The following is a 24913-nucleotide window of genomic DNA, read 5'->3' as shown; positions in this document are numbered from 1 at the left end:
ATAACTATAGCAAACATTATTACGTAGTTTCATCCACATTTTTATTAGAAATTATTCCACAAGTAACCATGAAGGTTAATTACCTGAATGGTTACCTGAACATTATTTTTTTTATATTTACAAAGATAAGTAGTTCCTCCCAGAATACAAAAACACCAATTTAAACAAATCGCTGAGCAATGGCTAACAGTTTAGAGTATTCCCCCTCCATTTTGCGCAGATGTGTTGGTATAGGAGCTTTTATTCTTGTTCCTGTGGGGTTTCCATTCTCTTCGATCAACACCACATTATTTGAGTCAAAGCGTGGGGTCATTCGAGCTCCAGGCATCTTGTGACCTACTATGAGAGCTTTTTTCTTCTGTCCTTTAATGGCCAGTAAGACTCTGTCTCCCACTTTCCCGATTCCATTCTTGGTGTATACATGAATGACTTTTGGTGGACGGTGGTGATGGGCATTTCCGAGAGCGCTGTTGTCGACCACCCTCACGCGTGTTAACTTCTGAATTGCGGCCACAGCTGCTGAGACGCTGCAGTGTGATGATAATATGATGGTTTTTGTTAAGAACATGCAAGATCATTGAACTGTCAGGGCTACATGAAAAGTCAACATATTCAAACAAAAACAGATTTAGATCAATGATTTTACATTTGTTTTCTAAATCATTCATATATCTTGTCTAATTTGCTGATATGAGCAATGCATATCATACCATTTCTGAGAAACTGGACCACTAATCATATATTCAGAGCAAAACATTTCCTATGTGTGGTAACTAGTTTAGAAATCTCCCTAGATAATAAAACCAGGGTGCCCACACTTGCTGACCAGTACATTTCTGCAATCGTTCGTGATTACAAATGATCATTTTTGTAGAAATTAACCCTAAAAAGGCATATTACGACATTACAATTCTCTCATATTTCTCCCATGATTATGTGAACCCAAAAAACTAAAGGAAAACCTGAAGAATGAAGAAATTGTTCACCTGAAAGCCCTCTGCTGCATCAGTTTGGGCAAAATCACCCCGGACAACGACAGGGCCATCCTGACCTGACATTAAAAGCAAGCCAAAATTTTAAATAATAACAACAACGACGACGATTTTAGAAACTTTTTCTCTATTAATAACGAGTATATTATGGACAATTCTCATGTCATTTAGCGGCGTCACGTTATCGATAAAAGCATGCAAGAGAAGTAGGTGAACTCTTAACATTGGTCAAAATGTTCTTGTAAAGTGATATTAATAGTGTAAATAAATAACGTTATTAAATACCTGCTCAGATCATTCACGCCACACCAATGTCATACACACGTCTGCGTCATAAGAAAGCGACGTTTGCTCTTTTTCTTGTATTGATTCAATGGCAGCGAACTGAGCTCATTCGCGCCACCTGCAGTGCTGGAGGATATACACCGCATTAGGAAGAAACTATTCATTTTTAAAGTAATTTGTCATTTAAGTAAAAATGTATTTATTTTGTGTTATTTATTTGTTTGTTTGTTTTCTGCAGGCTTGAGGCCCCATCCATTTGATCAGTGTATATAACAGCTGTGGGCCTTGATATCAATGGAGCAAACATAAATACATATAGATGCATATAGAATCAGTAAGCAACAAAACATTTTATAAAATGGTTTTAATTAAATGATTATTTCAAAAATAATTTGATGAAGTACAGAAAATGAAAAGATCAGGCCTTATAAATTATACGTAGAGTACAGAAAGCAAGTCAGAGAGCTTAAATAGTTATATATGTCCAAAAATAAAATCAGTGCATGATATATATACATGATACCATAAATATTGCAACTTACAACAAATAATTTGTTTTTAAAGGTTAAAAACACAATGCAAATGGTACAGTACAGAATGTGTGTCCTAGCTGATATCATAAAGCTGATAACTTACTGACTTTTGCTAGAGCTGAAAATAACTTCCACTGAAAGTAATTGATTGTTTACAATTTGAATAATTCACATACACATTGTAGGCCTATCATATTATTCATTCTTTCATTCGAATCTTAATGTCTGTTATATGCTAACCTTCTGACAATATTTTGAAATCAACAGCTAGAGGTCATTATTGGACTACAAATGTAACACAGAACATTGAATTCTGTGGTGGTATAAAAAAAATAAGAAACTGGAAATTAGCATGTTTTATCCTTGAAAATGTGTTACACACACAATCTGACAGTCACTGATAGCCAGTGTGGAGATCATAAAAATACAATGTGCCTAGTGTTAGTTGGTTAAGGCTAATTTGTTTGGTTTGGGGTTAGGATTAAGATGGTTAGTTTAGGGTTTAAGGTTATTGTTGGTATTGAGGTAAAATATAGGGTGGGGACATATTATTATTGAATAACAAGTAATTTGCTAGGGCTAATAAACAATATTACACAACAACATCTGCAATCTGAATAGCTTTCTGTTTAGCTGGTCTAATATATATTTATATATATATATATATATATATTTTTTTTTTTTTTTTTTATTAAATGCCATTAAGAACATATAAAATATGAAGTAACCAATGACAGGGGTGAGTGCAATTAGGAATACAGTTAGCTATTAGTTACAAAATCATGAAAATATTATGAAATTGAGACAATTTTGAGGGCTTTGGAATTGCTGGATGTAAGAAGAGTGTCCAGGTAAGATTTAAGGTCCTAAGCTTAACAGGGTAAAAAAGATGAAGTAATTTGTAAGAAACCTCCTAGTCCTTAACCTTATTAGTTATTAAATATTTAGAGAGTCCACACTTTCTTCCATGGAATGTTATCGTATAGGCCATTCCAGTGGGATACAATATATGGGAGAGAAGTTATCTCAGCCTGAAACAGTTGTCTAATTATTTTGTTCTGACCGGAAGAGGGAGATAAAAAGCAAATCTTCTCAATCACTGTATCAAAATCTTTGACAAAGAAAACTGGGATCTAGCTGAGCCCTTGAGGCTGGTCTCATAGTTAGTTGGTTAGGGTTAGCTGGTCTAGGCGTGTTCCAAGGCCACACCTCTTTTCCAACATCCGGGACTTTTAGCGCGAAGCTGGAAAAAACACCTCAGACTCTCAGGAACGACCATTAACAGCGTGTGTCGGCATTTCCCGCCATTTACGGTCTTTTGTAAAAGAAATTAAACTGATGCTAGCGGTGGTATGCTGCTTTTAAGCCTCCTGTGACTTAACGTGAGCCGTTTTCTTTGGAGAGTTTGAGGTGACGGACAGTGTCAGTTTGTGGCTGTCACACAGGCGCGCGCACGTGTCGCGCGCTCTCTCTTTCTCTCCAGTCAGCGGGAACGCGCCCGCGTCCCAGTTGGTCAGAACCGACCCGAGTCTCGAGCGGAACAGTGACGAACAGAAACGGTAAGAAACCGGCACTTACGGGAACCGACTGTCATGAAAGTCCTGGCAGGTCACTAAACTGTAATGTGTGAATTAACGGCACGAGACTTGAGTGACATTTACACACTTTATGTCTTTGAGGACAAGCTAGCAAGCTAACCGCTAACTTGAGTAGTAAATGTTGAATTTTACTTAGCACATTTATAATTTATAATAATTACATATATTTATCTTTATTTGGTGGATACTTAATCTGTTTAATACTGAAGCGTTCTTGTTATTTATTTGTTTTCTAGAAAATAAAGTGCTTTAAGTTAGTCTGTCACGCAGCTGAATGAGTGCTGGTTTATATTTAGCCCCTCAGCAGAAATATCAATATAAATATAGATTTTTATTTATAGGTTTATTTACATTGAAATGTAATTATGAGGTCCTGACACATTCAACAAGGGTTTGTACATAATAAGACAAGCATGATATCGTACGCACAATGCTTTGGTAAAACTACTCTCGTTTTTTTATTGAAATAATTTGCTTATTAAATGTCATTGTATAAATTCATTTTCTGATAAAAGAGCATGTAAGAACAGATGAGGCTGCTTTATTTAAAGATAAAATAAATTGGTTCGGTTGTGTGTCTGGTGTTAATCAGCTCTGGGTCCAGACACACATGACTAAAGCCTCTATTTGTGGGTGTGTGAGATAGTGTGAGAGGCCTGGTTTATCTAACCTACATTATCTAGCCTACATTAGAAATTTTTTATGAAATGACATAGGTCTAATAGACCTGCATAGGAAAAGGACTGTCAGTGCAATTTTCTCTGCTGTGTGCTGTTAGATTGCTTTATTGTCTTAACAAACGGGTCATTAAGGTTATATTTTACACAAATAGACCACCTTTGTGAGAAGAGACCATAAACATCTCATTCAGTGTTTTCTACATGCACCGTGAAGTTGCTGCTGACATGGGGACGCCAGGATCAGGACGAAAACGGGCCCCAATTAAAGACCGTTTCTCAGCCGAGGATGAGGCGCTGAGCAGCATTGCCAGAGAGGTAAGAGCTGTTCACCTGTAACCCCTGTTTCTCACTTATGTCATCCTGTGTCTGGTGGTTTCCTGTAACCACAATAAAGGAAGCATTCACCTAGAAACTCACCCTGATCTTGTTGTTACAAACCCAAACAACTTAATTATGCTTATATACAACAAAATCATACAGAGATTTTGGACTGTTAAGCAATTAAAAAGACAAACAAGTCATACTTCATGGGAAACAGACCAAAATTCAGTCATTATTTGCCCTTCGGTGTAACTTACAAATCTCATTTGCAGTTCCACATGCATGTCTGGTTACATGACACAAGAAGCAGTGGCTTTTGCTGCCATTGCAGCTGGTGTTATGAATATGGGACATTACAAAGCAACATGACCCAGCCCAATTAATTTGCATGCAAAATGCCTTAATTTGCCTTAATTACAAAGTAGCAAACTTTTGCATATGTGACCCTGGACCACAAAACCAGTCTTAAGTTGCTGGGGTATATTTGTAGCAATAGCCAAAAATACATTGTATGGGTCAAAATTATCAATTTTTCTTTTATGCCAAAAATCATTAGTATATCTAAAAGTATATCTAGTAAAGATCTTATTCCATGAAGATATTTTGTAAATTTACTACTGTAAATATGTCAAAACGTCGTTTTTGATTAGTAATATGCATTGCTAAGAACTTGGACAACTTTAAAGATTGCACCCTCAGATTCCAGATTTTCAAATAGTTGTATCTCGGCCTAATATTGTCTGATCCTAACAAACCATACATCACCATATCATACATAAATCTCAATTTCGAAAAATTTACACTTAAAGGTCCCATGGCATGAAAATTTCACTTTATGAGGTTTTTTAACATTAATATGAGTTCCCCTAGCCTGCCTATGGTCCCCCAGTGGCTAGAAATGGCGATAGGTGTAAACCGAGCCCTGGGTATCCTTCTTCGCCTTTGAGAAAATGAAAGCTCAGATGCCCAATCTGGAATCTTCCCTTTATGTCGTCATACGGGGAAAGGTTACCTCCCCTTTCTCTGCTTTGCCCGCCCATGAGAAAATGAGCTACTACCGTGCGAGGCGAGCGCAATATTTTTTTTTCCTCGAGAGACATCATGGCTTGCAAACGAGCGAAGCATGGCAGTTGCTCAGTGTTTGGATGTACAAATGAACACCAAAGTATTTCTTTAGTTCCTTCATCCAAGCTACATGATAATAACTGTAACAGCATACATAAACAAACCAACTAAAGTACCGTATCCAGACACAATATTTTAAACTAACCATTCGGAGACGTCCTGCTGTAGCCGCTGAGTTGCAGCTTCTTCATCCGGTGCTTCTCCATCCGGATCAGTTTCTGGGTCAAACTGAAAAGCTTGAACGACTGCGTGTCTTTGAGCCATTGCGATACATCCACTGTCAACATTAGCGCATGGTAGCGCAAGCTGGTTAAGGCCACACACCCACCCTCCACCTTGCCCCGCCTCTCTCGTCCTTAAAGCTACAGACACAGAAATGGCACGTCCTAAGGAAAGCTCATTGTGGGACTGGCTCATAGTGGCTGAAATTCTGCACCAAGGCTGAATTTCGGGAAACAGACTTCAGATACAGTATTAGGGACCACTTAGGCCTATACAGAAGCATCCAAAAAGCAGCATGTCATGGGACCTTTAAGACTGGTTTTGTGGTCCAGGGTCACATACTTTTTATGTATTATTTTTTATGTTTATTTTATTTTTTATTTTTTTAACAAAGCCCTATACTTGCTGTCATATGAACAAGCAGCGATGATACAGAATTAAGTTTCACAAACCTTATGTAAACAAAACTCCGGACATCACTGAAAGCTATGATAACTTTCAGTTCAGTATGTGAGTCAGATGTTGATTTTGTAACTGCTCTTAGTGGATTTAGTATATTTGTGTAGCAGTGTTTTCCCATCATTGTATGCATTCTAAATGGGTAGTATACTCCATTAAAGACATTGGAGAGTACTAAAGGTGCTGTAAGTGATTTGCTTTTTTGAAATACCACACACAAAATGTCCCAACTACTTGACAGGAATATGTGTACCTGCCTCTGTGACAGCCTTAGGCTCTGTAAACGGCAAAGAAGACTCAGGGTAGCGGCCAACACCTTGTAATCAGAAACACTCTCCATCTGTCAATCATTGTTCCTGTTTGGGTTTGCTGACGTTGAATTTGCTGGCATGTCTTTTAAAGGTGGTGTTTTGGAGAAAGGGCGTGCTGTTATGACATCTCAAATGGGGATCTTAACTGAATTTAAGTGACTGTCCAAGATGAAAATATTAACCCTGCAAAGCATGACATTTGAAATAATATTTAGAATTTTTTTGAAATGGAACAATTTGTTTCGAAACAGTTTGAAGAATAGTTTGCATATGCGTTTGATGTTTTTGATCTTATTTGGTACATCAGACTTTTATGGCCCGTATAGTATGATAGTGACGATGTGAAGCTCATACTCCAGAAGGATAAAAAACATGTCAGATTTATTCTGAAAAAATATGCAAATTGATTAAGTTGTTATTTATATGACCAAGATGTTGAAATGTTTGTAATGTCAATCAATGAGAATTTTATAATATTATAACAGACTACTTGCATAAAATGCATATAAATGTCAGTTGTCATGAATATATCTTCCAATAATATGTCTTAAGATGATTAAGATATTAAAAATGCTTTGTTTTATTATCAAATCTCTGTAGTTCTCATTGTGGGGACAAAATTTTAATGTAATACAAATGCAATACAATGATGATTGAGATGTTCAGATAACCACTTCTCAAAAGGCTGATGTATATTTGATACTTACATTGAACATGATTTTTATTAAAAATGATGTATGGATAATTAAGTTAGTTGCTTCAGTCCAGAAAGTGTTTATCTTGAAATGTTACTAACAAAATAAAAGTTATCCTTATGTTTACCTTGTAAAAATCATTAAAGATTTCAGAGCAAAATGACATGTAGGTGGAATTTTTAGAATTATACTAAAATAAATTTTAGTTGCTAAAAAGTATGACACCAGTCAGACACCAGCAGGCGTGTAAAAGATGCTACATTTTGACAATGTTGGTAATTTGGAGGCCTTAGAAATTCATGTATCAAATATGATAAAGTAGGCTTTATGGGGTTAAAGGTGAATGTCTGCTGTTTATCTAATCTCTGCATCTAAGTCTGAATAGTTTGGATCTGCATTATATTGTTGGTCAGTCCCTCATAGCTCTGTTGTGATGTGTCGGTATGTTGACGTTCAGGTTCTGCCAGTTGGAGCTGCAGCTGATGAAGTTTGACTCACAGCTTGAGCAGGGACCAGCCAGTATGGACTTGTCTTAGATTTTTCAGCAGCACACATGTGTGAGCCCATCACTCTTGCAAGCAGAAAACTGACTGCTATCAGTGCTGTGCTTAGGGACTCTTCGAGTTGAAATTAACTCATATGACCCAAATTTATAATTACAGAGCCCCCATGTGACCAAATGGGATGACCTTATCGCTAAACCAGATATAAAATCATGAGTGAGAGAATTTGGTGTCTGCATTCTTTTTCGTTGTTTGTATGCCATGTTCATTATATAACCATAACATAGGCATTTCTTGTTGCTGTGATACAGCTTTAGCTAAAGCCCAGCATTGTCAGTGTGTTAATTACAGTATTGGCACTTACTATATCAAAACAAAACTAGTCAAACTCACTAATCAATTAGTCAGCTTTTTTTTTATTTTCTTTTTTTTTTTGGCAAAAAAGGCACCATGAAATAAAAATGGACACTTCCTATTTTTAATGGAATATTGATTTTTTTTTAAATTATTATTATTATAAATAATTTATCTGTGCACATCATTACATTTTTTTAAACATTTAAAAATATAAAATAAGTTCCCCTTCCCATTACATCAACTTCTCTTCTCTGATGATTTGCACCTCTTTTTTTTTCAAGAAGCTGTTTAAAATAAGGAAGAAAAGATTATTACAATTTCTATTTTGTTGACTTTAAAATAGGTCTAAAAATTTCTGCTACAGTTTAGTAAGGAAAATAAAAACAAGGGTAGGTTTCTGAAACATTATATATATATATAATTTGTTATTTATTTTTATTTTTCTAGTCAACTGGTTGTTCAGTCTGTAACATGAAGGAAATGAAAGGCAGTCATTTCCTTCTGATACTGTCAATGAAAAAGCAAATTCATGTAGCAATATCTCCTTAATATGGACCATATAAGGATGTTTTAAAAGAGGAAACATTAAAATCTAAAGCTACAGGGTGTGAGTTGTACTGCAGAAGTGAAACTGCAGCCAGATTGAGGATGTTTGTTAAATATCTAAATATTTAAGGATGACTTATTCGCACACTGAGAGAAGTTTGGCAGCTTGTCCTGTGCACTGCTGGAGTTCATGTACTTCTCAATAAAACTTTTGTACAGTTAAGAGAAGCTGAATTACATACTGGTCCATTGCATTACGATGCAAGCTAGATCTACTCTATCTAGAAGTGCAGAATTCACTCCACCCATGCAGTCCAAAGATTATGAATCACAGTCTACCTACAGCACACACAAAACTTTGCTTGTTTCATTGAACCTGCCTTTGGATCCACCCATTTTGTGCCTGCTGCTGCGGAAACTCCCTAATGGTTAAAAGAAATCTCTGTTAACCGAAAGCATGCCGTTTGATTTGTCTGTGCATGGTCAGGGTTACTGGGGGTGAATTTGAGCCATGCAACCCCCTGTTGAGGTCACTTATGTTACTGGCCAATCTTGCCACTTTCAGAGGGCAGTGATTTGCATGGTCCATTAGCCACAAAGCAACAGAATGAGTCCCTTCATCTTGGAGTATCTAGGGCAAGGTGTGATATTTCTTTAGCTATTACTGGCTTGCAATGCTCTCTGTTTAATGTGAAGTTAAAATAGGTCAGCGTACTGTAGTACTTCTTTGCCAGATGTAATATTCAAAGTACACACCTACTTTATGCAATGCAAAAATACTTGTCCATGAAACTTTTTATATCTATTTATTTTATTTCATATCTATACTTAAGGCCATAGTCCATTGGATCAGTTCAGTGTTAGGCTGAATATAATGTTGCTATTGCTCAATGCACATTAACTGCCTCACATTGTTTACTAAAGATGGGCACATGCTGGTTGACATATTCTACTCAAATGAAGGCTTTGCTGAAAAATACTAACTATGTAAATTGACTTGTAGTTTCAATGGCCTAACTTATCAGCCATAAGACAATCAACTTAAATATAATCAGACATCACTGAAAGTATCATAAATTACAGTTACAGTAAGTCAAATGTTGATTCTGTAAGCAGCCTCAATGGATTTAGTGAGTTAATTCAGTGAAGGATTTGTCAGACTGATTCAAACTGGCAACCTGTGATTCTTTTTGAACGTTTTATTGAAACATTCATGTTCGCATTGAAAGATCTGGTTCATAAGTCTATTGTTCGTGAATCAGACTACAATGGTTGTGCATTGATGTGCTTGCAGTCCACAAAGACAACCCAGAAGAACAGCATGTTTTCTTGCCATTATTTTAAAATGAAGACTTTATCATGTTCAAGTGGTGTAAAAACATTAGTTCGAACTGTAGAGTCTTATTAATGTATGCTTAAACTAGCTGATAAACGACAAGCTGACTGCTCTTTGAATAATGAACCACTGCAGATATAGACACTTTGCATTTTATTGTGACCTGCAGTAATACAGTTGCAGACATTTCCATATCGACTTTGACAAGCTTATTGTGTAGTCATGCTGTGTCATCTCATTGGTTTGTTCACCTGTGGAGCTCCTGTTCTGCACTGTCTCTCTAATAAATGAACGGCTATGTTGGAGGTTGTGAAGTAAGTGTGTCTCCCCCCGCTCAGATTTCCTGTTGCAGTCTCATGACGGAGGCTCTGCTGGTCTATAGATAGAGCTGGAGACACTGGGCTCAGTTGAGCTGCTCTGGTGAGCGGGTCAAACTGTCAGACAGCTCAACAGGTGCTGAACATAAGAATCACACACACACACACACACACACAGAGCCCACCCTCTCTAACCTCACCATATGTGTAAAGATTTGCCGTAAGCCTTGTTTAAATGTTTGCTGTCAGGCTGCATACTTTGCAAAGTCACTGTCCAATCTGTCAAGACGTATTTGTATTGAAATGTAATGCAATTAATTATTGTGTAGGGTATTAGAAAATGCAAGCACTCCAAGCAGGTCATATTGCATGTGTGTCACATGAGGAATGTGATAGTCAGAAATCATCCAGCATTTGTTTCCCTGGAGTGTGAGTCTGGTGCACTGTGTGTGTGTGTGTGTGTGTGTGTGTGTGTGTGTTGATCTTAAATTAGACACTGCTGCTGAATCATGTTTGTTGTTTTTTCACCTAGTTAGAGATCAGCCTTACTTCCGGTAGACGTGAATTAGACCAATCCCATTGCTTCAGCCACAACACCTCTTTTACCAAACCCGCCCTCTAAAAACATGTCAGCCAACCTGATGTCAGAAAACCCAAAGATTTAAAAAAAGCTGAAAAGCGTGGGCTGCTTTATTGCAGAGCCCAGTGTTGTCACAGAAGACAGGTGTGGTTTCCCAGGACACCCTTTTCAGTGTTTTGTCAGGACTTTTGAATGCCTTCTTTCAAGCCGTTAAATGTTTTCCTAAACGGTCCAGTGAAGTTTAAGAGGTATGCCCTCCCAGTCATGGTTTCTCTCTTCTTATATCATGTCCAAACATGTATTATGAAGATGTTGCTTTCCCAACCATGGTTGCATGGAAAATATTACTGTTCCCCTCTTTTTTTTTTTTTTTTTCTTATGGGTGTTTTGGGCATTTATTTATAGGACTGTAGCGAGACAGGAAAGTTGAGGGTGAAAGAGGGCCAATGGGATTGAGACATGACTCAGGTTTGAATATGGGTCCCGTGCCAGCTGCTCTTATATATATCATCAGCATGTGCGCTATCCACAGCTCTGACGTCCATTCATGTTATGATTGCTGACTTTTTAACCATCAGCGTAAAATGCCAGTAACAATGGAGAAAGCAGCAAAAATGCACTTCTATTTCATTCCAGTTCTGTATTTTAAATATACACTGCTGTTCAAAGGGTTGGCAATATTATTTAAAAGTTTAAAAGAACAGCGTTTATTTGAAATAGAAATCTTTTGTAACATTATGTCTTTACTGTCACTTTTGATCAATTCAATGCATCCTATTTCAATAAATATTATGTATTGATGATTCTTGGCTCATTTTGAGTTTAACAAAATAGCCTGTAGTGTTTGAGTGAGTGAGTAAAATGTTGGTTCTGTAAGGCAGTGAGTTATCTGAACGATTCCCACAGGACATATGCAGAATAATGACTCCTTTTTAAAATTGCAGGTCCAAGATACCATTAAGCGTCCAGACAGAGTGCTTTCTGCACAGATTGTTTGATGCAACAGCTTTTAAGATAAATTATCTTTCCTCTTTTGTGCAGGCGGAGGCCAGACTTGCTGCAAAGAGAGCAGCTCGTGCTGAGGCTCGGGACATCCGGATGAGAGAATTGGAGCGGCAGCAGAAAGAGGTGAGTTCTACAGAGCAGATGGAATGAGAAAAAGGCACCAACGAATAGTGCTGAAGTTGCACCAATATGCAGTTTCTCAAGGTCTTCATACCTCTTTCCTCTGCCTTTGCCCAAATCCAGAACCACATGTTTATTAAACTTATTTCAGTCAGGTCTGTTGTACATTAATCCTCTGTTCCAAAACCTAGTGAACTACCTGCATAGGCAGCATTGTAAGGCATTATAGGCAAACTTTCAACATGACGTCTTTTCCAAAAACTTAGCAGCATAATTGATGCAGAGTTGCATATATCCTTAATGGAGAAAGAAAATCCCATAATGCTTAGCAAAATGATAATGCAAAACACTATCTCCCATCTCTCTGCATATTTAGTTCCAAATCCATCATGTATGAGGTTCGATTTCAGTTAGGATGCTGTCTATGTGGCATTAAATGGCGTGGCAGCTAACTAGGTTTCGGAACGGAGCTTCTGAATTTCATTCAGAATATGCCTGATCTTCTACAGACCATCATCTCTTTTGTTGCAGTAAAGCAGAAGGATTGTTTTTAGAGTGGCCTTTTGCGTAATGTTCTTGTCTGTTTCAAGCATTTTTGTTGAGAAGACAAAGTACGACTGCTTTTACAAGTAGTTCCAGATTCACAACCCAGATTTAGCTAGCTGACTAACTAAGCTCATAAGTGGAAACAGGCCTTTGACAATACAGTATGTTTTCAATGGTTGCAGCCACATGTGAATGATTCGGTTATCGATGTCAGCTGTATCTGTCGGTGTTTTCTGTACTTGTGCGTTTTCAAATGTTGTTCTACACTGGTTTGAAGAGTATGTTTGCATACTGAAGTACATACTTTCAGTATGAGTAATTGTGTGTTAATGGGTTTGTTCATCAGTATGTTTGTGTTTGTTTTTGTCTGTAAGACATTCACCAAAAAAGTACCAAACAATCCACTGTCACATTGAACTGCAATAGAAGTCTTTGTGTTTGTCTTGTGGCTGTCTCTCTCTCACAGCTGTCTTACCATCAGCACTCCTCCTCTAGCAGGAAATGGGGGCAAATCCACCAATGGATGGTATGAGAAAGATTAGGCCAGTTTGGACATGCATGTACTTTCGCCTTTAACTAATAAAGAGCTTTCAGATGGGAGTGTGCTAGCTGTATTCTCATACGCTCAGTTGTTTGTATGTGGCTTTCAAGCATGTTTTTAATAATACTTGTGCTCTTTTGGGTTTTTAAAGGAACCCTTGTGGCACTGTTGTTGTCTTTATAAATAGTATTCTGTTAGGACAGCATTGGATTCACTTTTTCAGGAGAATTTTTTTTGCACATGATCTATTTGCTTTAGCGTTTGTGTGTTTGTATATATTACAGTGTATATATACACTTAATTTCTAGCGATTATCGCCGATTTGATTGCACAGATACTATTTAAACTAAACTGATCTAGACAATGACACCTCTGAATTCAATAATGAAATGTTTAATCTTATTATACATTACTGACACTCTATCCTCCAATTTGATACTGTTAAGTGCTTTGACACAATTTGTATTGTTAAAAGCGCTATATAAATAAAGGTGACTTGACTTGACTACAGTGGTAAACCCATAAAATTGGTCTCAGCATTTTAATTTTGTCAGTCTAAAATGAGTATCTCTATGTGGCCTTTTCTTTATGGGCTGGGTGATATGTTTCTGATGTCTTTGCAATGATTTTGCTGCCAATACTAAATTATATTGTAAATATCACACTGATTTTAATGCATTTTTAAATTTTATTAAAGATGTTTTATAGCAAACTTGGTTAATTATTATTTTTTAAAACCTTGCTCTAGGGCTGGGCGATATGACGATATTATCGTATATCGACGATGTCTTGTAAGTATCGCGATGTCAACAGTCAGGTAACAGACGATTATCTCAAAAAAAAAAATACAAATGATAAACCTAGTAAATTGCAAAAAAATAAAAAATTACATTACCCCATAGTCACCATACAGGTCTTTTTGCATGCAAGTATGAAATAATTTAGTAGGAGGTTTGGGAATCGAGAAGCTATTCCAGTTTTGGAAATCAGATCAGATGGAAGGTCAGGAACCGAATTACTTGTTATAAAATTTAATTTCTATTCTGCTTCTCGATTCTTATATGCGCATTTATTGTGATTTTTCAAAAGATTCAACTTCAAGAAGACGAAAAAAGAACTGGCTTGTGCACTCGTGCGCTGTTTTCCGTGCTGCGCACACACACACACAAAGTGCACGCACAAAAGCCGCCTCTTATATACACGAACACTGGACTCCGCTCTCTTTCTCGCATTCTTACACATTCAAATGGACAAATACACACAGAATTATATCAAAATATCCCATAAATACAATCGGTTATGTCTTAAGTGAACGTAAAGAGTTGAGAAAGAATACGGGTGTATTGGATCCATGCAGTGACAGCAGCCGCAGCCACCAGTCATTAATGTTAATCAAAGAAGAAAAGAAAAGAAAATCCCTCACTGATCTTGACTGAATCACTTTTGTAACCTCGGTTTATATATTATTTGCCTGTTTTTCGGTGTTGACTACCATAATGGAAACGTGCATCTGTGTATGCGACTATTTTGGAGATGCGTTCCAATCCTATTTATGCTTATTTAGGTTATAGGCCTGTTCTATTTTGATCTGCAGTTTAATAAAAGTTAAACAGAAAAAATAAAAATAGTAGCACTGCATGTATTTCTGAATATTTATTTAAACAGACTGTATAATGATGAAAAACCACAAACATGATGGTTATAATTAAAATATGCAAATTCCTTCACAGCCTATTCATATAGCACACATAGTGCCCTATTTTTACAGATTTTTAAAACAGTGTATACAGTATAATTATGTTTAATTAAGCTGCGATACAGCACTATAAATTCTTAATTAATTTGCAACAAAACTATAAAGTTTTGTTGCAAACAGATTAAGGCATTATAGTACTAGGCTAGGCTTGTCTCAGCTCGCCCCTCAACATGTACGCGTTTGGATTTTCGGCAGCCCAACACTGAAAATTATATTGTGGGGGTTGTATTTTGATTAATAAAATAAAAACTATAAAAATTAAAATGCAAAAATGAAATTTAAATTACCCCTGCTTCTAAATAAAAAGCAGTTATTTTATTTAGTTAAAAATGGGCCAAAAGAGACCTCCGAACAGGCTACCAGAAAGGGGGAAAAAAGCAACGTTTTTGCTCAGAATTCATTTTTAATCCCTGCATGATTTTAGGCATACACGATAAATATCAAATAGCCTACTTTATAGCTTGACTACAAGTTTAAAAACAATGCAACATGTCTACACAGGTGATAATGCCAAAAAGAAAGAGAAACATCGGAAAATAGGCATATTTTATTCAAGACATTATATGACATCAACATGCATTTATCATTCTTACAATCACCGCCAGAATGTCCAACGTCACCATGATGAACTTAAAATTGGGTTCTATTATTTTTCCTCAACAGTTGTCCTCACAAAACGAAATTCATTTCAAACACAAATTTGATAAGAACAGAATGGATATTATTACCAACATAACAGTAAAGCATGAACGTGTGTTTATGGTGCATGTCGGCAATGTTGTCTCGGTGGGGGCGGGCGGGCGTGGTGGAGGTGGGGCTTGGGTAGACGATATTATTGGGTATCGCGATGTTTTTTTACGGCATTTATCGATAAGATATTTTTGACATATCGCCCAGCCCTACCTTGCACTATATATTTAATGTATTTAATGTTTATTTTATAGTTTATTTTTAAATTGATGCGCATATGCGCAAATAATACATTTTTAATATACCTTAATAACATTTAATTAAATAATAGAAGTTAAGGAATTGTATTGTTCATTCAGTGAATAACATTGTGCAAAATATGCATAGATTTATTTTCAGCTAGATATTTACGGTTTAACTACTTGCATCAGTAAAAGTAAATATTAAGATACATTTAGAATTTTGTCAAAAGTGTAAAAATTGAGTTTTTTTTTTTGTTTTGTTTTTTTTAAGCTATATTGCTCAGCCCCTATTGTCATGTTGCTGCTAGTAAGCTTGTATGCTTGCCTTGAAATTTGAACAAGTCTTATCCTGGCAGACTTAAGTATGTTTAGAGTTTGTTTAGGACTGCCGGTGATGACCAACACTAACACAGCCCAAAGCATGCAGCTTCTTTTGTTTAAATTCTATCTTCTTCATTCTGTTCATCTCAGGCTGATACAGAAAAGGCCCGTCATGGTCATCATTCCAGTAGCCACAGTCGACGGGTCTGTATCTCCCGATGCTGCTGTCTGTGTTTTGTCCTTTTTCCTCTTTTTTTTAATTCTGTCATTTCTTTTTTCTCCTAATTTCTCATCAACAGGGATTAAATGATGATACAGCATCAGTCCGAAGTGTCGGAAGCTACAGGGTGTGTCATACTGAACTTTATGAAAGTGCATTCAGACCTAATTCAACTGTAGAGTAAAAAACATTTGAACATTATTTATGATAATTGTTTAATTTGAAATATTGGCTCGTAAAATGCAAATAGAAATAAGCCCCAGCAAAAAAAATTTGATCCAGTAATCACAAAATGGAAAGTTTTAAAAGCTCGTTTAGAAAGGTAGATAAGTGCATTTTACATGCTATTGGAATTTGAAAAAATTTTTCCTATTGGACTTATGCTTTTAAAGTCAAGTTCATCATCTTTACGAGACTTGAGCAGTTCTCATCACTCCAGTCGGGCTAGTTCTTCCCGGAGAAGAGACTTGGTGGTACGTCACTGTATGTATGTGTGTTTGTATGCGTGTTTTCCGTCTGACATTGTAGTGTGTTAGGGTTATTTTGGCAACATTGTTTTCTCTTGTGTGATTGTCATGACTCTCTAAATTAGACTGCTGTATCATACTAACATTGTTTGCTCTATTTGATTGGCTAGAAAGTTTGTCTGAGTAACACAAATTATCTAATTCTAAAGCTGATTTCTAAAGACATACAGGATTCCCATGGTCATGGATAACATAAAAAAAAATTAAATTTCTTAATGAGATTATTTATGAAATTCAGACCTGGAAAAGGCAATGACAGTGCAGCTAAGGAATAATATTCTGAGAGACACAATGTAGGTTCAATCATGTAGGTTACTTCAAGGTTGATGTACAGGCAGGCTTTGTGCTGTTGATGACTAGCACCGCTGAGTGGTTTTCTATAAATGAAGCATAACCGCACTGACTCAGTGACTGAGGGCACTAACATAAAAAGGTCTTTGGTGTGATCTGACGTAACGTTCCCTTATTAGTGCACATGGCATGTTTGTGGCATGGATTAGTTTGTGTTATACAGTATATCCAACAGATTGTGATGGTTGTGCTGTTTTCTCTGCAGTCTGGCATCTCCAGTAGTTCCTCTTTGAAGAGCTCCCACTCCACTGTATGTATCTGTGACAGTTTACAGTTTATTCTCCTTTGAGTGTCAGAAGTTCTGCATTTAAGTATTTTATATTGTTCCAGTTTAACATTTTATAAGTGCAGACGGCCAGCTCTGGGATCTTTGTTCTTTCCAGCACTGTGAAAACATAGCTTTATATATCTGAGAGAAGATTCTTGGGCTACACGCAAAATTAATCTTGTGATGTGGCTTAGTGTGATAATCAAATCGCAATTGCTTTGATTTAATTAAATATATGAACTGCACATTTCAGAGTAAAGTGCTGCACCTTTACACACAGGCAGCTCATATTCCAGTGTTTTCAGTGTCTCAGAGCAACTCATTTCACAGCAAATGCTGCTCTACACAAACTCACAAACTACAGGATTGTTATAAGTTTGGGTCACTTATAACATGCGTTTAGGAGTGAAAAATTCCCAAAACCTTTAATGAGAAGTGCCTATAAACAGGCTCTGGTCAACAAAAGAGACGCTGTAGGGATTCTCTGCGGCTTTCCATCAAAATGAAATGGAATCTCTGTGGTTTAATGTTTGTATGAAGAAATGAAGAAAATAGGACTGTTGTAATGAAGAAAATAGGACAGCCATAAATATTAGTATTGCAGTTTTACATTTGTCAAATCTAAAAAAAAATTTAGTAATAATAATTAAACAGCCCAACAAATAATTACATTTTAAATCACAACTTTTATCCAGAAAATTGATTATTTTCCCCTCAAATCATGCAGCCTTTCTGGTTCCAAAATTGGTAAGTTATTACCATTAGTAAAAGAAAGCTTTACACATTTGTGATCTTCTCTTCCAGAGCTCTGTATATAATGATCTTCACAAAAAACCTGTTGGCAGTAGCTCCAAAAAGGACCTTCTGGTCAGTACTGATCAATATCCTGAACTCAAAAGCTGCTTCATTCTTGATGCGTCATCATGAACATGTTCTTCCTGTTTTAGAGCATGTTATTTCAGATTTGTGACTATGATTCATATCCGATATCTGTGTTCATTTCCCATTGCTTTACACCATTTCCTTAGACTGGATTATATCATGACCAAAGAAACTACACCAGCTTAAAGAACTCCAAACCTCCTCCCTCTACTGTCTCTACCTATACACCACGGGTTTGTCGCCTTCCTTTCTGCATGTTTAATATTCTCACACAGAAAAACTTTGAGGAAAAGTCTTTTAAGTCCTCCTGGAAAGTTCGTCCTTGCTAATTCTGCTATATGATGTAGTCAAGGTTTTTATTTCAGTATTGGTTGTTCCTTTAGTTTTCGAAGTTAGTCCAACATCATCTGTTTGACTCTGTGGAGATATCTGACGGCTGTTGCTTGTTGTTTGACCTTCACAGGCTCCGTCCAGCAGCAGTTCTACAGGTCTGACGCGCAGCTATAGTGTGGTCAGTCAGATTTTCAGCACATCTGCCATGTGATTGGATGTGATTAATCACCACTCTGTTTTATAAGCCTCTTTGTCATCTGTTCATTTAAAAAATGTGAGATCTGTGTTCTCAGGCCTCCATATGTGATGACGGTCTGTATGGTTCATATAGTTCCAGAGCTGTAAGTGATGCCATAGCATACATACTAAAACAGTAATCTTATCATATTCCCGGAGCAGTGTTAGCTCAGTGGTCAGTGTTATTCCCCCCGCAGCCCTCTGAATGCAGCTGGTATTCTTCTGGTGCCAGTTCCACCCGCAGCAGCCCTGTGGTGAGCGTCGCATGTGTCCAGAGCTGCAGCAGCTGCTCATGCATGTGTTCATTGTGAAACGCCAGTGTGTGGTTATCTATATTATACACTCAGATAATTCACCTTTTGAAAGTAGATGTTTGCATTAGTCTAACTCCACGTATTGAACTTAAGTTTGTAACTCATGCATTGTCTGTTTTACGAACATTAATGATACCTCAAATTAAATTGTCGGCAAGTTAAGTGGAGGTGTGCAGAAGTGACTGAACTTACTGTTTATGAAAAAAAACTTCATAGACTGTGAAGAAGGGATAAAGCTATACCCTACTATTCAAAAGTTTGTGGTTGGTAAGATGTTTTTAATGCTTTTGAGGCTTTTATGCTGGCCAAGGCTGCAATTAATTGATCAAAAATACAGTAAATGTGAAATATTATTACAATTTAAAATAACCGTTTTTTATTTGAGTATATTTTAAAATGTAATTTATTTCTGTGATGGCAAAGCTTAATTTTCAGCATTAATTAGTCTTCAGAAATCATTCTAATATGCTGATTTGCAACATCATTAACAAAAGTTTGCTTAAACCTTTTTGGTGGAAATCATGTTTTTATTTTGGAATTATTTGATTAATAGAAAGTTTGAATAGCGTTTATTTGAAAGAGAAATATTTTGTAACATTATACATTTCTTTACTATTACTTTTGATCACTTCAATGCATCCTTGCTGAATAAAAGTATTAATTTTAAAAAAAATATTAAAATCTTACAGATCCCATACTTTTGAATGATTTTGTATATAGAGTACCAGTATATCATAGAGACATGGAGGTGGCTTTTGCTTTTTTTCTCTTTTTCTTTTTTTGACTTGTGCCATTAAGCAACTTGGCTTGTCATAGGTAATAATAATAATAATACATATTATTTATAAAGCACTTTACATTTTAAAGAAAATTTCAAAGTGCTACAAACAAAGTCATAGTAATATAAAACAATTAGAACAATTAAAAAATAAAATTAAAACCAGCTGCCAACAGATAGATACCAAAGTTTAAACATTAGACATTAAAATACTTTTTAAAGAGGTATGTTTTTAGACCCCTTTTAAAACCATCAGTTGTTTGTGGAGTCCTCAGATGTTCAGGGAGGGCATTCCGCAGGCGAGGGGCGGCAGTGCAAAAGGCTCGATCCCCAATGGTGCAGGCCTTAGTCCTAGGGAGGAGGAGACAATAACTGTTTTTGAGTGGAGGGAACGTGCTGAAATCTGTGGGGTGAGGAGTTCTTTAAGGTAAATGGGGGCATTGCTATGGATGCACTGATGTGTGAGGAGGAAGACTTTGTATTCAATCCAGGCGGAGATGGGAAGCCAGTGTAATGATTGAAGAATTGGTGTGATGTGTTTATATTTACGCACTCTCATCAAGATCCTAGCGGCACTATTCTGTATATGCTGGAGTTTCTGGATGCTCTTGCTAGGGATCCCGATGAGAAGAGAGTTGCTGCAGTCCAGTCATCAACATCTGAGCCAAAAATTAAAGCCAACATTGTAGATGTAGTATGTCCAGAAATGTGTCAAACCTTATAATTTGTCATTAAATTCAGTGCATAAACTGAAAGCATGAAAAATTGGATGGATTGTTGGTGTTTTGATAGGTTGGTCTCTGCAGGTGGGGCAGGAATTAAGCCAATGTCTTTATTTTGCATGTGGTGCATTTGTCTAAACATCTTAAATAGCAATGACGTTATTTGATGACTTCTCACTAATACAAATGGAGTGCTATTAAAAGAGTGACTTCATTGAAATGGTTACATGTTCTGCTTAACAGTTATGACAGATGGTTTTTGGTTTTCTTCCCTGTGCAATTTGCATTTCTTCTTTTGAATCATCCTCTTTTAAACCTTTCAGTCATCCTCTGATGACGATTCTGGCAGCACTGTATCCCGAGGTCGACGTGGGAGAAGGGATAGTGTGGTGAGCCAGAATAGAAACTGTGACCGCATATCCAGTGTTCAGACAATGCAACCGCATATTTCTGTTGTCATTAAAACAGTAATATATCATAAAAACTTTTCCACTTCAACTACTTATTTTCTTTCGCTTTCTCATGTTCTCGTCTGTCTGTGTGTAGTTGTCTGATTTCTCTGATATCTCTGAGACGGCTGCTGATTATTTCAGCCGCTCTAATCGCAGAGGCAGCATTGTCTCTGATCTTGATGATCTGAGCATCCCAGACCTGGACAGCGTAAGTCAAGACATGCATGAAGTATTAACCCATGTGACACGTTGACTAAAGAGCACTGGATGGTTACTTAAAGGGATAGTTCAGTTATTAAAGTTGGTTTACTCTGCATGGCTTGATACTGTGTAAAAATTGCATTAAAAATTACTCTACTGGACTCTCTTTTATTTAATGACTGCTTTTAGGAAGGTACTATATATTATTCCTGTATAAATGCATCCAGCATAACTGTGGTGTGTGTCTCTTTTGGTTGGTCAACGTTTGGTTTTAAAACGGGGAGTTTTGGTGAAGTCTGGCTGGAGCACTGACTCTCTGATTGTTTCTGGTTAAATTGTATGAGTTACGTGGCATGATGTGTGCCTAAAACAGGCTACAAGAAGTAGCATCTTACTAACCTTTTTCTTTGCCTTACTTTAGGATGAAGGCAAAACCCAGCCGATTCAAATTGCGACAAGTGCATTTTTCTAAGTGTAACCAATGAGACTAATGGTGTTTTCTTCTTTTTCAGCTTGATGAGAAATGTGACAAGCAGTTTACAGACACCTACAGCCGGGTAAGAGGAAGAGAGATCATTTTCCACTTCATGTGTTGTGAGATATTTGACATAATTAAGACCCAGGTTTATGTTTCTCTTCTCATTAGGGGAAAGTTAGTCTGTATTTGGTCAGTTTTTTTCATTCAGTGCTTAAGTAAAATTTCTGGATATCTGGAGCAGGTTTAAGTGATTTGTTATTTTTGTTATCATTTTTAAATACACCACTAAGTTTTTTTTTTTTTTTTTAAAGAAATTAATTTTATTCAGTAGAGATAAATTAAATGAATAGAAAGTGTTAAATAAGGTTAATATTTTATTACAAATATCGGAATGTTATTTATTTATTTTTTTAAATTTTCAATTTTTCAAAGAATTCCAAAAATGTATATCACAGTTTACACAAAAATATTAAACTGCACTGTTTTTAACGTTAATAATGATTATAAATGTTTCTTGATCAGCATATTATAATTTCTGAAGGACATTGTGACACTGAAGACTGGAGTAAAGGCTGCTGAAAATTCAGTTTTGCATTACAGGAATAGATGAAATAACCAACTTGCATCTGCAAACTGGGGATATATATTTTTTTGGAATAACGATAATTAGACAATATTTTGCTGAGCATGTTATTGTGCTGGTATTTTGACAGGTTTAGCACTGCTGTGGACAGCTGACTCCCAAAGATTTTGATATCCTCCATATTTTGTGCTGTGGTTAGTTTGTAGGAGTAATAGAAATTAACTTTTCCAATAAGGTTAAATTGATTTTTACCTTTTAAGGGCATTTTCACCTTTATAAGGCCAATTTTTCTAACCTAATTAAAAGTATGCATCATCTTTTGTGACAGATTTTTAAATTTAATCAATAAATTTAAATAGTAAGACACTATAGGGCTGTTACTAATCAAATGAAATCAGTATCAACAAAATTTGTTTGCAATGCAGAGGTGGCACAGAATCTATACCTGAAGTGGCATTTAGATGCATTTACACTGACTATTTAATGCAGGACATGAAGGCCGTTAACCTGCAGTTACAAATGCATAAAAAAAATTGTTGAATACTGATATTTGAAATGGTTTTGGGGGGAAAAGGGCAATATACTCTTTAATGTAAACCTAAAATCACCAGCAGGTGGCGGCAAATCACTGCATGGGTGAGCCATTGAGTCATTTAGTCAACTGATTCGTTCAAACAGCTGATTGATTCAGTAACAAAAACACAGCCCTGTGTTGCTCAGAGACGCAAAACAATTCTGCTGTGGCTTTGTTAGAAACTATTTGTGTTGAAGTAATAGAACAAAAACAGGAACTAGTCTAAAATGTAAGTCAATTAATATTAACTTTTTGCAACTTTTTGACTGTTTTATAAAATATCACATTTGCAGTCATACTGATATTTGGAGAAAAAAAACTGTACTCTGTGTGTTATTAACTTAATCAGATTATATAAATATAAAAGACATAAGTCATATTTGCCCCCTTATTTTGAATTTTGGGGGAATTCTAAATGTATTTTACATCATGCGTGCACTCTCTGGGTGCGTTTTTGTTTTTTGCAATATATTGTTGTCGTATATTGTTGAAACAATAATTTTGATATTATCATAGATGATATATATTGCACACCCTACTGCAAGTATCCTACCAAATTTTTGCAAATAAATTTAACCAACAGGTGTTACAGTTGTTGAATAATGTTTTGATTCATTGTTGATGGGGGTTTTGTGCTCTCGTTTGCTCCAGCCAACCTCTCGATGTACCACCCCGGCGCTCTCTGCAGCTGCCCTGGCATCTCTGGGAGGCAGCAGTTCTAGAAGGGGCAGTGGAGATGCTGGAAGCGTCGTTATGGATGCAGAGGCTTCTATCAGCGAGTTAAGGGTAATCATGTTGTTTATTTGCATTGCACAAACTGTAATGCAAATTTCTGATTTATTTCTTGAAACAAGATGAATCTACCTGCCTTTGAACATATTTTGGCTGAGCATAGAGCATCATACTTTCCTATTGAATGCATCCGATCTCAAAGAATCCACTTGTGTTCATTTTACAGTTTTATTTGTGTCTGTTAATGCTTTCGTTTCTTTCCTCTTCATGTTTGAATGCCTTTGGGAAGCTCTCTCCTTTTTGTGTTTGTGTGAATGTACAATCAGAGGTCACCGCTCTGACCTTCAGTGAATGCCAAACCTTTCCCATGATTCATTCCTCCATCTCAACAGGACATCTATGATCTAAAGGACCAGATTCAGGATGTAGAGGGTCGATACATGCAGGGTCTTAAAGAGTTGAAGGTAGAGGGTCCTGAGCTCAATGCATGCTTTCCCTCATTCTCCACTAACACACCAGGGTCTAAGCACTCCTAGTCTGAAAGCATGAGCCTTGCATGAGTCTTTCACTTACTACATTAGCTCTTTACAATCACGTTTAGCCCACAGTCGTGTTGCCTGAAGACGTAATTGCTCTAAAGAGCCGAAGTCACATGGAAGTCTTCTGCCTCACTCCTAACTGCTGTTAATAAAGAAGATGGACGAGGATGCAGACACACATTTAATCAGCTTTGCAAAGGATTTCAGTGTTTGTCCAGTTCACATTTGGAAGTTGGAGACCTTGCTTTGAAAATCCTGATTTCATTGAGAGACTGTGAAGGAACTTAGGGTTAATGTGACATAGATATGGAAGTTCCTTCTTATATCTGATGTCATATATTATTCAGTGTTAAAGTCAACATGAAATGCTACAAACAATCTATTTAGGGACTTGATTTTATCTATTAAGAATTGATTGGATTGTAAAAAGGTGGCATTACAGGAATACAGGAATAAATGACAGATTCATATAAAAAGTTATAATAATATTTCACAATATTACAGTTTTTTATGTATTTCTGAATAACTAATGCAGCCTTGGTGAGCGTAATAGCATTAAAAAAATCTTAACGACCCTAAACCTTTGAACAGTAGTTTACCTGGATGGGACAAGTGATTGGAGGGAGAGAGTCGATAAGGGA

General features: G+C 36.5%; 2 protein-coding genes across 12 annotated transcripts in view; one reads left to right on the top strand and one right to left on the bottom strand.

The window, feature by feature from the left end:
- Positions 1–24: 24 nt before the first annotated feature.
- Positions 25–1371, bottom strand: mrpl14 (mitochondrial ribosomal protein L14). The gene is made up of 3 exons (XM_058795305.1): positions 1278–1371; positions 987–1051; positions 25–527 (listed from the first exon to the last, which is right to left on the bottom strand). The coding sequence occupies exons 2-3, from the start codon at positions 1043–1045 to the stop codon at positions 161–163; spliced, it is 426 nt and encodes a 141-aa protein (XP_058651288.1). The 5' UTR covers positions 1046–1051; positions 1278–1371; the 3' UTR covers positions 25–160.
- A 1552-nt stretch (positions 1372–2923) lies between these two features.
- Positions 2924–24913, top strand: part of lrrfip2 (leucine rich repeat (in FLII) interacting protein 2) — a 28361-nt gene continuing 6371 nt past the window's right edge. The window contains exons 1-18 of one of the 11 annotated variants that reach the window (XM_058794781.1): positions 2929–3369; positions 4280–4403; positions 11902–11988; positions 12998–13057; positions 16232–16285; positions 16381–16428; positions 16694–16774; positions 17385–17429; positions 18252–18314; positions 18476–18562; positions 18793–18840; positions 18956–19003; positions 19097–19153; positions 21037–21102; positions 21260–21373; positions 21879–21923; positions 23653–23787; positions 24126–24197. In XM_058794781.1, the coding sequence (XP_058650764.1) occupies positions 4290–4403; positions 11902–11988; positions 12998–13057; positions 16232–16285; positions 16381–16428; positions 16694–16774; positions 17385–17429; positions 18252–18314; positions 18476–18562; positions 18793–18840; positions 18956–19003; positions 19097–19153; positions 21037–21102; positions 21260–21373; positions 21879–21923; positions 23653–23787; positions 24126–24197 (1224 nt within the window). In that variant the 5' untranslated portion in view covers positions 2929–3369; positions 4280–4289. Of the gene's footprint in view, positions 3370–4240; positions 4404–11901; positions 11989–12997; positions 13058–16231; positions 16286–16380; positions 16429–16693; positions 16775–17384; positions 17430–18251; positions 18315–18475; positions 18563–18792; positions 18841–18955; positions 19004–19096; positions 19154–21036; positions 21103–21259; positions 21374–21878; positions 21924–23652; positions 23788–24125; positions 24198–24913 lie in introns of all 11 variants that reach the window. The other 10 variants (XM_058794780.1, XM_058794782.1, XM_058794787.1 and 7 more) reach the window with 10 other exon arrangements.

The sequence above is a fragment of the Onychostoma macrolepis genome, chromosome 13 (assembly GCF_012432095.1).
Source record: "Onychostoma macrolepis isolate SWU-2019 chromosome 13, ASM1243209v1, whole genome shotgun sequence".
Taxonomy (NCBI): Eukaryota; Metazoa; Chordata; class Actinopteri; order Cypriniformes; family Cyprinidae; genus Onychostoma; species Onychostoma macrolepis.
This window is presented reverse-complemented; position numbering and strand designations above follow the sequence as displayed.

What these genes read in the sequence shown, in the direction of transcription:
- mrpl14 (XM_058795305.1), bottom strand. Translation starts at nt 1,045, where the DNA reads ATGGCCCTGTCGTTGTCCGGGGTGATTTTGCCCAAACTGATGCAGCAG. An exon ending in ATGCAGCAGAGGGCTTTCAG is followed by an intron (nt 528 to 986) that starts GTGAACAATTTC and finishes ATCACACTGCAG; the next exon opens with CGTCTCAGCAGCTGTGGCCG.